Consider the following 13915-nt stretch of genomic DNA (forward strand, 5'->3'; position numbering starts at 1 on the left):
CCTGTGGCCTTTGGGGCCTCAGGCATGCGAAGGAATTCTTTTTATTCACATGAGCTATTTTGCCAGCCCTCAGAAGAGTCCTTTTTAAAAAGCTGAGCAAGTGAGTGAGCAAGAGTGCTGAGACCACAAGGTACTGACTTGTCAGTTAAGTGCCTAAGATTCTGACACTTGTGCTTGATTGTAACAGGCTTCCTTGCTTTGCGTCCTGGTATATGACTGAGTTCACACCATTGTTAGTCTAGAGCAGTCACGAGAACCTTCCTTTCAGGTGTAAGCCCCTCTCCCAAATCAGCTGTTTTGCTAATGCCCCGCCTTATCAAGCTTCATTCATGAAGCAGGAAATTCACCTCACATTCGTTCATTCTGAGCAGAAAATGCTTAGAGAGACACTACAACCACAGTCCCAGGGAGGGAGAGAGTTGACAGCAGGAGAAAGATCATGATGGTGGCCTGGGAGGTGAGATAGCAGATAGAGGACTTGCTTTACCTCTGTGCATCTGTCTCAGCTCAGTGTGCTTCCTTTATTCTGTTTCTTGGAGTGGAAGAGAGAGAGAGAGATAGGAGAAAGGGAGAAGTAAGACAGAAAGGAAGAGACACCACACACTGCTCCCGCCTCCATGTAGCCTCCTATGGTGCTGTCCATGGTGCTTCCTCGTGGTGCCAGGGTTCAAGTTGAAGGCCTGAGGTGTGGTGAGGCATTTACTTTACCCTCTGGGCTATTTTCCCAGTCCCAACTTACTGTTTTCTAGTAAAAGTGCTTATGAACAGCAAAGACAGTGAGTTGACAGGCTGAATTAAAATTTGTTTTTGTTTTTTTTTCTGACAATTTATCATATAGGTCTCTGATGATATTTTCTTTTTACCAAGAACTGTTGTTAGGGCTGGGGGTGTGGATCCACCTGCCAATGCCCACACCCACACCCAGCAGGGAAGTAATCACAGAAGCCAGAACTCCCACCTTCTGCATCTTAAAGAGCATTTTGGTCCATACTCCCAGAGGGGGAGAAATGTTAGGGCGAAGATGACCAGAGGGCTCTGAATTCCAATTCCATCAAGACACTGAGAGGGAAGACAAAAAAAAAAAAAGGAAAAACACTTAGAAGTAGAAAGAGGTGTAGGTGACTTAGAAAGGAGAAGGGGGCCTGGGCAGTAGTGCAGTGGGTTAAGTGCACATGGTGCAAGGTGCAAGGATCCCGGTTCGAGCTCCCAGTTCCCCACCTGCAGGGGGGTTACTTCACAAGCGGTGAAGCAGGTCTGCAGGTGTCTATCTTTCTCTCCTCTGTCTTGCCCTCCTCTCTCCATTTCTCCCTGTCCTATCCAACAACAACAGCTATAACAACAACAACAAGGGCAACAAAAGAAAAATAGCCTCCAGGAGCACTGGATTCGTAGTGCAGGCACCGAGCCCCAGTGATAACCCTGGAGGCAAAAAAAGGAAGAGAAGGCAGCAGCATTAATATAGATGTATATATGTATATAGATGTATATAAATACAGATAGTTGTAGAATAGTCGACCTATGTACAGGATCTTGGGCGAAATACTACAGTTTCCACTGGAGGGACTGAGGACATAGAACTCTGGTGGTGGGAACAGTGTGGATTATACCCATTTTATCATTTTGTAAATCAGTATTAAGTCACTAACTTTAAAAAAAAAAGGAGTGGTGCAAGGATCTGGGTTCGAGTCCCTGGCTCCTCACCTGCAGGTGGGTCACTTCACAAGCGGTGAAGCAGGTCTACAGGTTTCTAGCTTTATCTCCTCCCGTCTTCTCCTCCTCTCAATTTCTTTCTGTCTTATCCAATTAAAAAAGGAAAAAATGGTCTCCAGGAGCAGTGGATTCGTAGTTCAGGCACTGAGTCCCAGTGATAATCCTGGAAGTAAAAAGAAAAACAAAAAAACCCCACAAACAAACAAACAACAACAACAAAAACTGATGGTTAGGGATGAAAATCCATACCTCTTGGTCCCTTTCCCCAAAGAAGTACATTTGGAGAGTGATCTTAACATTTCTAGATGAAGCACAGATATCCTGGTAAAAGGGCCTACCTTTCAGTAGCCATGGAGTGGCGCAGCAAGTAGAGTGCAGGCCTTGCCTGCATGAGGTCCCAAGTTAAGTCACTGGTACCACATATGCCAGAGTCAAGTGTCGCTCTAGAGCCTTTAGCCCCACTCACCCCCAATAAAATAAATTTGAAGCCAAACAAGTGTGCTGGAGATGGCTTATTGTGTAGGCATCTTTCCTGCCCAGGTTCAAGGCCTAGCACCACTGGAAGGTTCTCTGATGGCACAGAACCTCTTGCTGCTGTGCCTTCTTCACCTCCATGCCTCGGTCTCCATCTGAGTGCAAAATATGACTTGGAGCGGTGAGGTTGCACATGGGTGAGAGCCCAGTTGTTCAATAAAATAAATACATTAGAATAAAGGATGATCTTATAAGAAGCTGTCTCATGGTGAGATGAGAAAGTTTACTCACGTGCCAGTAATTGTCCCGTAAGCCAATCCTGCAGTAAAAATGATCAATATAAAATCTTTTAGCAGAAGTCACACGATACTTCTTTTCACTGTCACCTTAGTGTGAGGTTATATAAGTACTCCTTAAACTTAGAGGTCTATAGGTTATTTTAAATTTATTTATTTTAAGCTGTTGGTGCTTTCTTTTAAAGGTTTATTTGTTAGGGAGAGAGGGAGAGAGAACCACAGCATCCCTGGGACACAGTGCTGGAGAGCTCCTGCCACAGAGCTCAGCGCCTTATCCGCTGTGCCACCTCCCGGGCCCACGCTACTTTGAATTCACAGCAGCTCCTCCAAATCACATGTTCTCCTGTAGTTTTCCCCCTTGGAATCACAGTCCAGGCTCAGGCTTCTTTTTCTGAGAAGGTGCTAAGATTTGAGTCTGAAGTTTTAAGTAGGCCCTGGAGAAAAAAAGATTTCTGGATTAGTAATGAGAACGTGTTTTGAGTCTGTCTGTCTGTTTCTCTTTCACCGTCTTATTTTCTTTGTTCTGAATTTCAATCCAAATACTCTGTGAGAGCTTTGAACTGCTAAGGAGTAGTGAGAAACTATTCCAGCTTACTAATTTATGACCTTTCGAACTGTAACCCACTGAAGCCTCTGGGGTCCCCCACCCCCCTCCCCATCCCATTTCCAATTAAGAAGACAAGAAAACCTGATCCCCGGAGGGCAGACTCAAGTCAGTATGTTTAATGCCAAATTATACCAGCGGCCAAAGATGATACTTCTTCCTAGAAACTGTCTGACTAATAAGGAGCGGGAAGGAAACTGGAAATACTGCAAATCCCTTTGGCAGCTGAAGGCTGAAAATCACTGCAGTGTTGGAGAGGGTGTGGAGGCAAGGGCCTGGGAGGTATGGGGGCAGAAGAGAGGGGATTGAATAAGGGCTCTGGCGGCAGCAGGAGGGTTCACAGAAATGACGATGAGAGGAATCTGTGGGGTGCAACAAGCAAGAGAAGGGGAGCAAACACCATTTAGAAACGGGCTGAGAGAGAAGGGAAGAGTCAGGCCAAGATTAGAATCTGTTGGTTTGTATATGCAGGATACTGCTGCTAGCTGACCTCCAAGGACTGATACTCCTCTCCTCTTCTCCCCTCCCCTCCCCTCCCCTCCCCTCCCCTCCCCTCCCCTCCCCTCCCCTCCCCTCCCCTCCCGCTCCTCTTTTTTACCAGAGCACTGCTCAGCTCTGGCTTATTGTGGTGCTGGGGATTGAGCGTGGGACTATGGAGCCTCAAGCAGGAGAGTCTGCTTCCCTAACCATTATGCTATTTAACGCCACCATTTCTTTCCGTATTTTAGAGGGGCAGAACACAAAAGGAGAGACAGTGAGGGAGAGACACCAGGGCACTGCTCCACTATCTGTGGAACTGCTGTGCTGTCTCTGGTGCTTCCCTGTGGTATTGGGGTTCAAACCCAGAGCCTCAGGCTTGGTAATATGTGTTCTTTACCAGCTGTGCTGTCTGTCTCCTGGGCCCAACACTAGGCACAGAACATTTTGATCACTCCATTCCTAATCTCCTTTTGATGCCCAAAGTACAAATCCTGACACTTGACCTTTTGTATCACACAAGAACAGTGCAATAAGAAGTATTGGCTATTTGTATGATATCATGTCAGTGTTTCCAGCGTACTGTTCATCCCTAGTAAACAAGTTTGCTCTCTCCTGGTCCTCGTCCCCCTGAGTCCCTGCTGTGATCACTTTGCAGGGCCCTCGCTGACATGAACAATGACGGCAGGATGGATCAAGTGGAGTTCTCCATAGCGATGAAGCTCATCAAGCTGAAGCTGCAAGGCTACCAGCTCCCGTCCGCGCTGCCACCAGTGATGAAACAGCAGCCTGTGGCCATGCCAGGCGCGCCAGCCTTCGGTAAGCCCGTGGAGCCCTGAGCACCCACACAACGGTGCCCACTGGAAAAGGGCCCGTCTCGCCTTCCTCCCCTCGCTTCGTTGAGAGCATTGTGAGATTCTGGGTGATCATTCTCCCTGGGAAATGAAGACCCTGTGTGGGAAGGCATTGCTGGGGGAGAGCAGTGTTCACCTCAGAACCCCAGAGCGCGAGTGAGCAGCTGAAGGCAGAGGTGCAGGCCGTGGGCTCTTTATTTCCTCCCTGTGCAGACATAACTCCTTTGGATTATGGTGTCTGGAAAAGCGTTCTCTGCTTCACAGTGCTGAGGCAGCTGGCTATCATTTAATCTTTGTAGAACAAAGTGGAGTAGGGAAGAGGCAACAATGCTGGGACTAGGCAAGTGTAGTGATAAGTGTGTCTATCTTGTACAGGCAAGGCCCTGAGTTTGATCCCCAGCACTGCATAAAATGTCAGAGCTGCTAGTTTCTCTTGGATCAACATAGAAACTAATCTTTTAAAAAGAAAATGTTATGAGGGCTGGTGGTGGCACACATGTTACAGTGCGCAAGAACCCAGGTTCAAGCCCCTGGCCCTCACCTGCAGGGGGAAGCTTTACTGGTGAAGCAGTGCTGCAGGTGTCTGTCTATCTCTCTGTCACCCCATTCCCTCTCAATTTCTGGCTGTGTCTATCCAATAAATAGATAAAGATAACACAAGTTTTTTAAGTTAAACGTTATTATCTGTGTTCCAGCATAATTCCATAGTAAGTTATCTTCTAGTCTTTTAGCCAGGTGGGGTGGGTGTGTTTGTCATCACTGGGTCTAACCATTCTTCACCATTCTGTGGCTTCACTACTTTGGACTGACTTTTTTTTGTTTGTTTTATTTTTTGAGAGAGGACAGTTAATGTTTCACCAGGACAGTGACGCTTTCTCTAATGTGATAGGTGCCAAGTTTAAATCTGTGTCAAATGCATGATAAATCAGCCCACTACCCAAGTGAGCTATTTTGCTGGTCTTAGTTTAAAAAAAAAAAATTTGTATTGAAATTATAAGCACACATAATACCAAGCACAAGAACCTGCTTTGGAGCCCCCATGCGCCCCCCTGCAGGGAGCGATTCATGAGTAGTGAAACAGGTCTGAAGAGCTCTCACTTTCTCCCCCATCTCTCTCAATTTTTCTGTCCTAATAAAATTAGGAGAAAAAAAATATATATATGTAGTTTCTGGGAGTGGTGAATTCATAGTGCCAGCACCAAGCCCTAGTAATAATCCTGGTGGCAATAAAAATAAATAAGTATTTATTTATTTCCTATGAGGTAGAGAATTTTTTAAAAAATTTTTTTTGCTTATCTTTATTTATTTTTTGGATAGAGACAGGTAGAAATTGAGAGGGAAGGGGGTGATAGAGACAGAGAGACAGAAAGACACCTGCAACACAGCTTAACCACTTGTAAGCTTTCCCACTGCAGGTGGGGACTAGGGGATCGAACCTGGGTCCTTGCGCATTATAACATGTGCACTCAACCAGATGCGCCACCACCCGGCCCCGAGGTAGAGAATTTTACGTGCGAGAGGGAAAGAGAGAAACCAGAGCTCCAGTCTAGTACCTGTGTTGCTGGAGATTGAATGGAGATCCTCAGGCAGGCAGGTTCTGTGCCCGACCAGCTGAACTATCTCCTGGTTACTAGCTATGCAATTAAAAAATAATAATAATTGTGGGGGCCAGGCAGTAGCGTAGCTGGTTAAGTGCACATGGCATGAAGCGCAAGGACCAGCATAAGAATCCCAGTTCGAGCCCTCGGCTCCCCACCTGCAGGGGGGGTCACTTCACAAGCGGTGAAGCAGGTCTTCAGATGTCTATATTTTTCTTCCCTTCTCTGTCTTCTGCCTCTTTCAATTTCTCTTTGCCCTATCCAACAATGACAACAGCAATAATAATAACAACAATGCTAAACAACAAGGGCAACAAAAGGGGGAAAAATGCAGGCACTGAGCCCTAGCAATAATCCTGGAGGCAAACAAAAAGGTAACTAGTTACTATAGGTCACCAACCATTCTGATTTCTTCTTTGTTGTCATCCCCGACTTGAATTATTTAGGGTGGTCTCAAGTGTGCAGTAATCGGATCTAACAGCTGCTTCATGGGAATGCTCTTTCTTACTTTAAACAAAGTACAAACACTGGCTAGCGTTTCTGTCCTGCTCTTTATCCCCATGTATCTGACGACAGGCGATAATGACAGTACCTAGTACCTTAGGCTTGGGAGGCAGCAGTCGTCGGCAATTCGGACTGTGTCTGATGCAACTGATGATGAGCCTTGATACACACATGCATGCATGCGCACACACACACACACACACTCTCTCTCTCTCTCTCTCTCTGGTTTTGCTTTATAGACGTAGGAATAGAAACAGGTGTCTGAGTGGTGTGTCGGTAGAGCCCTCGACTTGGAAATGTGGAGCTTGATCCCTGCCACTGCGTAAAGCAGAGTGCTGCTCTGACCTCTGTTTCTCTCCTTCTCTGTCTCTTGTGAAATGAATGAAACAAAATCTTTTTTTTAAACATTTTATTTATTTATTTTCCCTTTTGTTGCCCTTGTTGTTTAATATTGTTGTGGTTATTGATGTCGTTGTTGGATAGGACAGAGAGAAATTGAGAGAGGAGGGGAAGACAGAGAGGAGGAGAGAAAGATAGACACCTGCAGACCTGCTTTACCGCTTGTGAAGCGACTCCTCTGCAGGTGGGGAGCTGGGGGCTCGAACTGGGATCCTTTAAACTGGTCCTTAACGTGCACTTAACCCGCTGTGCCACTGCCCGACTCCCGAAACAAAATCTTTTACAAAGAGAAGAAACAAACCGCTTTGCAGGGGAGGATAGGGAGGTCAGTCACAAAATTGGTCTCCATATGAGAGAAGGCTGGGGCTTAGACCAACAGGCTGGTGATCTGAGAGGGGAGGGAAAGACTCAGAAAGACAAGCCCTAGAGCATTGGGCTCCCACACTCTGTTGTAGATTGAGAAAAGGACTGTCTCCCCTTCCTTCCCTCACTGGGTTGAATTCTAGGCAGTAATTCTGTCTGAGAAATAAAGATCCTTAGCCAGAAGGTGCTGCTAAGAGAGAGCAGTGTGTTCACCTCAGAACCCACGAGTGGCCAGGAGTAGATTCAGTAGTAGAGTGCAAGCTTTGATGGCCTGCGGTCCTGAGCACCAGTTATGCCAGTGTGATGCTCTGTCTCCCTTCTCTTTCTTGCCAATAAGTAAATACATCTTTTAAAAAAAAGTTTTCTGTAATTGCTTCCCTGCTGAACATGGACGTTGACTGGCCGGTCCATACTCCCAGTCTGCCTCTCTCTTTTCCTAGTAGGGTGGGTCTCTGGGGTAGCGGAGCGCCAGGACACATTGGTGGGGTCTTCAGTCCAGGGAAGTCTGGCCGGCATCCTGATGACATCTGGAGCCTGGTGACTGAAAAGAGAGTTAACATACGAAGCCAAACAAATTGTTGAGCAATCATGGACCCAAAGGTTGGAATAGTAGAGAGGAAGTGTTGGAGGGGTGCTTACTGCAAACTCTAGTGTACTTCTGCTTTCAGGTATATATTTTGTACTTGTTTATGGATACGTGTGCACATATGCTCTCACAGAACCTGGTGAGACCTTTCACCGTCTGCAACCCACAACAAACCTCAGTCCATACTCCCAGAGGGATAGAGAATGGGAAAGCTTTCAGGGGAGGGGGTGGGATATGGAGATTGGGTGGTGGGAATTGTGTGGAATTGTACCCCTCCTACCCTATGGTTTTGTTAATTTATCCTTTCTTAAATAAAAAATAAATTTAAAAAAAAGTCACAATAGCAAAAGGGAAGAGGACCACGGGCTCCAAGTGCCTCGGCCCTTGGTTCTTGTCACTGTGTGTCTGGCTTATTGAAGTGGAAGTCACTCAGGGTTCCAGTGTCCCTCTGGCCCCTTTTTGTTTAGGACTCTTGTGCTCAACCTCAGCCATAGGGAGTTTGGTTTGCTCTTGACCTCCTTCCTCAGCTCCAAGAAGAAACCCGAGTGGAAAAAGGGTCAGGTAGCCAGAGGCCTCCTGTTTCCTCCCTTTCTCCCACACCTGCTGTTAGTAGTCCTCAGTCTGACGCTTTCTTCTCTCTCCGTTCTGCTGCAGCAATGGCGACTCAGAGACACTGCTGATTTCTTTGTGGCTTCACTGCCCAGAAACTCTGCCATCACTTGACTCACCTGCTGCCCTCTGAAGGGGCCTGGGATTTCTGAGCTGACTTTGCTCTGCCCTTCCCCACTGCCTCTGCTCACCACATTCTCACATTCTCAGCAGGCATCTGTCTTCCTTCCTTCCTTCCTTCCTTCCTTCCTTCCTTCCTTCCTTCCTTCCTTCCTTTTTTTTCTTTCTTTCTTAATATTTATTTATTTATTTATTTATTTATTTATTCTCTTTTGTTGCCCATGTTGTTTTATTGTTGTAGTTATTATTGTTGTTGTTATTGATGTCATCGTTGTGGAATAAGACAGAGAGAAATGGAGAAAGGGGGGGAAGACAGGGGGAGAGAAAGACAGACACCCGCAGACCTGCTTCACTGCTTGTGAACCGACCCCCCTGCAGGTGGGAAGCCGGGGCCTCAACTGGAATCCCTGAGCCAGGGTCCTTGTGCTTTGTTTGCACCATGTGCTCTTAACCCGCTGCGCTACTGCCAGTCCCCAGGAGGAAAGTTTTGAGGGGTGGTTAGAACACAGAAATTAAGGAACCAGGCAGTGGTGCACCTGGTTAAGCGCACACACTATAGTATACAAGGGCCCGGGTTCAAGCCTCTGGTCCCCACCTGCAGGGGGAAAGCTTCACAAGTGGTGAAGCAGGGCTGCAGGTGTCTGTCTGTCTGTCTCTCTCCATTTCTACTCTACAATTTCTCTGTCTCTATCCAATAATAAATAAATTAATTAAAAAAAAGAACACGGAAATTAGTCCTGTCACATAAAGCAGAGAACTGAGATTCTAGGAAAATCAGCAATTGACCTAAGACCATATTCTACAGAATTAATGTTCTCCAAAAAGGGAAGCAGAGCCTGTCCAAACACGCAGATCTTCTAATGGTCTCTGTCTTATTTCCTTCTCCTTCCCTCCCTTCACTGTCTCCACACTATCCGGTTCTCCAGGCTGTGTTGTCGCCAGGTGTGTGCATGCAGATACTAATGCTCTTGGACTGAGCTGTCACTTCACTCCCCTGTGATAAGAGGGAAATGGGTGGTCTGGGAGGTGGTGCAGTGGATAAAGCATTGAATTCTCAACCACGAGGTCTTGAGTTCAATCCCAGGCAGCACATGTACCAGAGTGATGTCTGTTTCTTTCTCTTTCTCCTAAACAGAGGGCAATGGGCCACAGTGATTTCTGTGGTTTGCCTAAGGATTCCCTGCCAAATTACAGGAAATCCTAGAACCGTTTCTGCCACTGTCTTCCTTTAATATCCTTGCACACCGAATAACTCTGCCTCTTTCACTCTGGACTCAACTGTTTCTGGAGGAGTCTCTTTTGCTTTTGCTTGACACCCCCTCCCCAGCCCACCCCCTGGCCCCACCCCCTCGGAAGGCCAGCGCCAATGGTTTTCTTGCATGAAGCTAGTATTCTGAAGTCCCCTGCTTTGCATTCTTGTTGTTGGAGCTATGGCAGAGGCACAGCCTCATGGCTTCTGATTTCTGTGGAGTTCCTTGTCAAGTGGGGCAAAATGAGCACGGAAATGATTGCTGAGGACTAGGAAGAAAACTCAGCAATAGAGCACAGGACCCACACGTCTAAGGCTCCTGACGCTTCCGGTTCAGTCACAGGTTCCACCTTTTAGCAGGCCGGTGTGTTCCAGGAACAAAAATGAGAGCACTGGGAGCCATAAATCAGGGACACAAGGGAGGAAGCGGATGGCTCAGGCCTGGTGAAACCATACTAAGGAGTTAGAATGGCTTTTTGTTTTTTTCTCTCCATGAGCAATTGAAATCTGCTAAGCAGGAGAGTGATGTGATTGGTGGGCCCTCACACAAACCCATCTGCGTTCACTGCAGATTGAATCACACAGCAAGACTATATAGCAGGGTTCCTTGGCCTGTGCTGTGACCCTGATCCGTGATCATCAAATGGGATCAGATTCGCGATCCCTTGACTTTTGGGAACAGGCAAGTCAAACTATTGCCATATTAAATGAGAGGTCTAATACATTTCCAAGTCGAGATGCTGAAAGGCCGATGGCTCTGTGGCCGGAAGCAAGCAGAAGGCTCCACCAGCTGAGGGGATGTGGGTATGGATGACATTAAAAGACCTGGGACTGGAAAAGGTCCCTTACAAGGCACCAGTGGTCCCAAATCAAACCCCTGTACCACCATAGACCTGAGCTGAGCAGTGTCCCGGTAAAAAGTAAATTAAATAAATCAGGGGAGTGGCAGTGTAGGTTAATTCAACAACAGAGCTGGGACTAAACCCTGGCCTGCTGTGGCATTTAAAGACCTGGCAAAGCAGCAGAACCAGACAAGGGAAGTGGAAGGGGGTGGGCACACTAGTCGCCCAGGAAGATTTTTCCTAGAAGGAGGGTCATGTGTCTGCTGAGATGTGGAGTAGGAAGAGGACATGGACGTGAGTGAGCCGCCAGCCAGGTGCAGAATGGCCTTCGCAAGCCTGAGTGGAAGTGTGGGGGAGAGGACACTGGGGTGGGGATTGCCTCTTGCAACACAGGAAACACCTCACATTTTTACAGAGAGCAGAGGAACACGGAAGTGCCGCAAAGGGGTGGAAGGCTTTCAGAATCCAAACAGCTTAGTGGAGGAGCAGGAGAGATTGCCAGGAGAGCCTGAGGGGGCTTCTTCCCGAGCAAGTGCTCTCTGGGTTGGAGAGAACTCGACTGGAGCCAACCTAGGCTGCTGCGAGGGAGAGGGATCAGGAACTCGTGCCGGGTTAGTGTCACAGGAGAGAGACTCTGGGACTCTCGGAGCCGGAAGGCAATCCCATATGTGTTTAATCAGAAGAGCAGCTGTATTTATACTCGCCAAGTAGGGTGGAAACAGAATGTGACGTAGAGAGGGTGGAGCGAAAAGAAAGTGCAAACTAGTGGTGGAAAACAGGGTGTGACTAGGAGAAGGGGCAGAGCCAAAAGAGAGTGCGAACCAGTGAGATTAAACCAGTGCCCTGCAGGCAGGGTGGTTCTTAGGTAACAGTGGTTATGCAAATAGCCCGCATCATTAAGTAGGGGGAAGCTGGTGTACTGCCCCAAAATAGATAGCTCTCCAGGCAGAGTGCATGCTTTGCTATGCACGTGGCCCAAGCTCAGTCCTCAGCACCATGTTTGGCACCAGGTGACACCCCAGTGCTGTGATCTCTCTGTCTCTGTCTCTCTGCCTGCATGGAAAAAAAATCTTTGCCAGAATGATGAGGCCTTAGCTCTGAAAGTAAATAAGTCTAGTTTTATTGGGGTCAGTAAAATAGCTCACTTGGATAGTGCATGGCTTTGCCATGTACATGACCCTGGCTGGAGTCCAGCCCCCACTGCATTGGAGGAAGTTTGGGGGCTGTGGTCTCTTGCACTCTCTCTTCCTCTCTGTCTTTGTTAAAAACAAAATTTCCCTGAGGGCCAGGTGCCAGTGAAGCAGATAAGTGCATATGGCATGAAGCATAAAGACCCATGCAAGGATCCCGATTCGAGCCCCTAGCTCCCCACCTGCAGGGGGGTACTTCACAAGCGGTGAAGCACGTCTGCAGGTGTCTGTGTTTCTCTTCCCCTCTCTGTTTTTCCTTCCTCTTTTGCTTTCTCTCTGTCATATCAAACAACAACAACAGCAATGACAACAATAACAAACAACAACAACAAAATGGTAAAAATGGTCTCCAGCAGCAGTGGATTCATTGTGTGAGCACTGAGCCCAGTAAATAACCCTGGAGGCAAAAATAAAATAAAATAAAATAGCCCCCATCCTGACCTGCCATGTGGAGACACTTCATGAGTGGTGAAGCATGGCTGCGGGTGTCTTTCTCCCTCTCTGTCTCTCACTCTCTCAATTTCTCTCTGTCCCATCAAATAAAACATAAAACAAAAAATGGCCACCAGGAGCAGTAGATTTATAGTTCTGGCACTGAGCCCCAGCTATAAACCTGGTGACAAAGAAGAAAGAAAGAAAGAAAGAAAGAAAGAAAGAAAGAAAGAAAGAAAGAAAGAAAGAGGAAGGAAGAAAGAAAGAAAGAAAGAAAGAGAAAAAAAAAAAAAGAAAGAAAGAAGGAAAGATGCCCACAAGACAGCATAGTCAAGACCAAGGCAGTGCCTAGTGTTGAGGTGTGAGACGTCTATGTGGTTTGCTCCCCAGCACCACATGTGCCAGAGACGAACAGCACTCTGGACTCACGGAGTAAATTAGTCAGTCTAAAAGAAAAGAAAAAGAGACCACAAAAGTCCCATTCCAATCAAGATGAATAGGATCTAAAACTTATCTTTTGAAAGATTCAGAAAACATTCTGGGGGCAGGGGAAGATTGCTCAATGGTAAAGCCCAGGTCTTGCAAGTCTGAAGCCCCAGAGGCCCCAGGTTCAATCCCCAGCAGTGTTTATGCCAGAGCTCAGCAGCGCTCTGATATTTCTCTCTCAGTCTCTTTCTCTTGTAAGTGAGTGAGTAAATCTTACAGAAAAGTAAGTATCCAGAAAAATTAGCCCAGTAATAAAAAATTAGTGGCTATTTAAAACTATCTGAATTGCTCAATTAAAACGGAAATATTATGATGTTAGAGAAAATTGCAGTTGTTATCTTGAGAATAAAGAGACTTAGACCAGGATTTGGGGGATTGTAGCTCAGTGATTGAATAAGTAATCTGAGTACTTGAGACCCTCATTCTGTTAGTGGCACCACAAGCAGACAAAAACAAAACCCCATAGCAACCAGGAGAAAAGGCGCCTGTAGGGTCCAGAAAAGGCCTGAAGCCTCAGGAGGAGTTTAGACCTTCTGACCTCTCCTGACTGGCCCAAGTAGGCCTCCTGTGGGGACAGGACTCCCATCTGGTGCGGGGAGAGGGTGGCTAGGCCTTGGGATCAGAATCTCTCAGGGAAATGACACAGAGATAAAAGAAAGTGGAGGCCTCAGCTGAAGTGGGGAAGAGAGCAAGAATGAAGCTCCCAGGAAGCAGGCTCCCATAGCAGTCAAGGTCACATCCCCCACACAGTTATTACTAGGAAGAAAAGCCCGATTTGTTTATTTACAAATACTCTGAAGACTGAGAAAATGATATAAGTCACATATCAGCACTTGGAACCCTCAGAAAGATGACAGGACCCAGAAAGTCAGGAGAAGTGAAAGAAGAGCATTGCTGAGACGAAGGCTTAACTAGAAGCAGTGCAGGAGCAGCAGTTCAGAAGGAACGCAATTCTTCAAGAGGATCGTTTTAGAAATTAAAAGGAAGCAGACAAGTAGCAAGGATTTGAAAGTGACAAGTCTCGGAGCCGGAATAACATGTGGGTAGCTGGAGTGGAGTCTAGGAAGATGAGAGACAAAGCAAGCGAACAGAACATACACTAAATGTTAGTTCAAGACAATG

General features: G+C 46.9%; 1 protein-coding gene across 5 annotated transcripts in view; it reads left to right on the forward strand.

Moving 5' to 3' along the window:
- ITSN1 (intersectin 1) overlaps positions 1-13915 on the forward strand; it is a 209352-nt gene that overhangs the window by 65106 nt on the left and 130331 nt on the right. For all 5 annotated transcript variants that reach the window (XM_060198668.1, XM_016186705.2, XM_060198667.1 and 2 more), the window contains one exon: positions 4220-4380. In XM_060198668.1, coding sequence (XP_060054651.1) covers positions 4233-4380 — 148 coding nt within the window. In that variant the 5' untranslated portion in view covers positions 4220-4232. The remainder of the gene's footprint in view (positions 1-4219; positions 4381-13915) is intronic.

Source organism: Erinaceus europaeus, chromosome 9, assembly GCF_950295315.1.
Source record: "Erinaceus europaeus chromosome 9, mEriEur2.1, whole genome shotgun sequence".
In the NCBI taxonomy this organism is placed as follows: Eukaryota; Metazoa; Chordata; class Mammalia; order Eulipotyphla; family Erinaceidae; genus Erinaceus; species Erinaceus europaeus.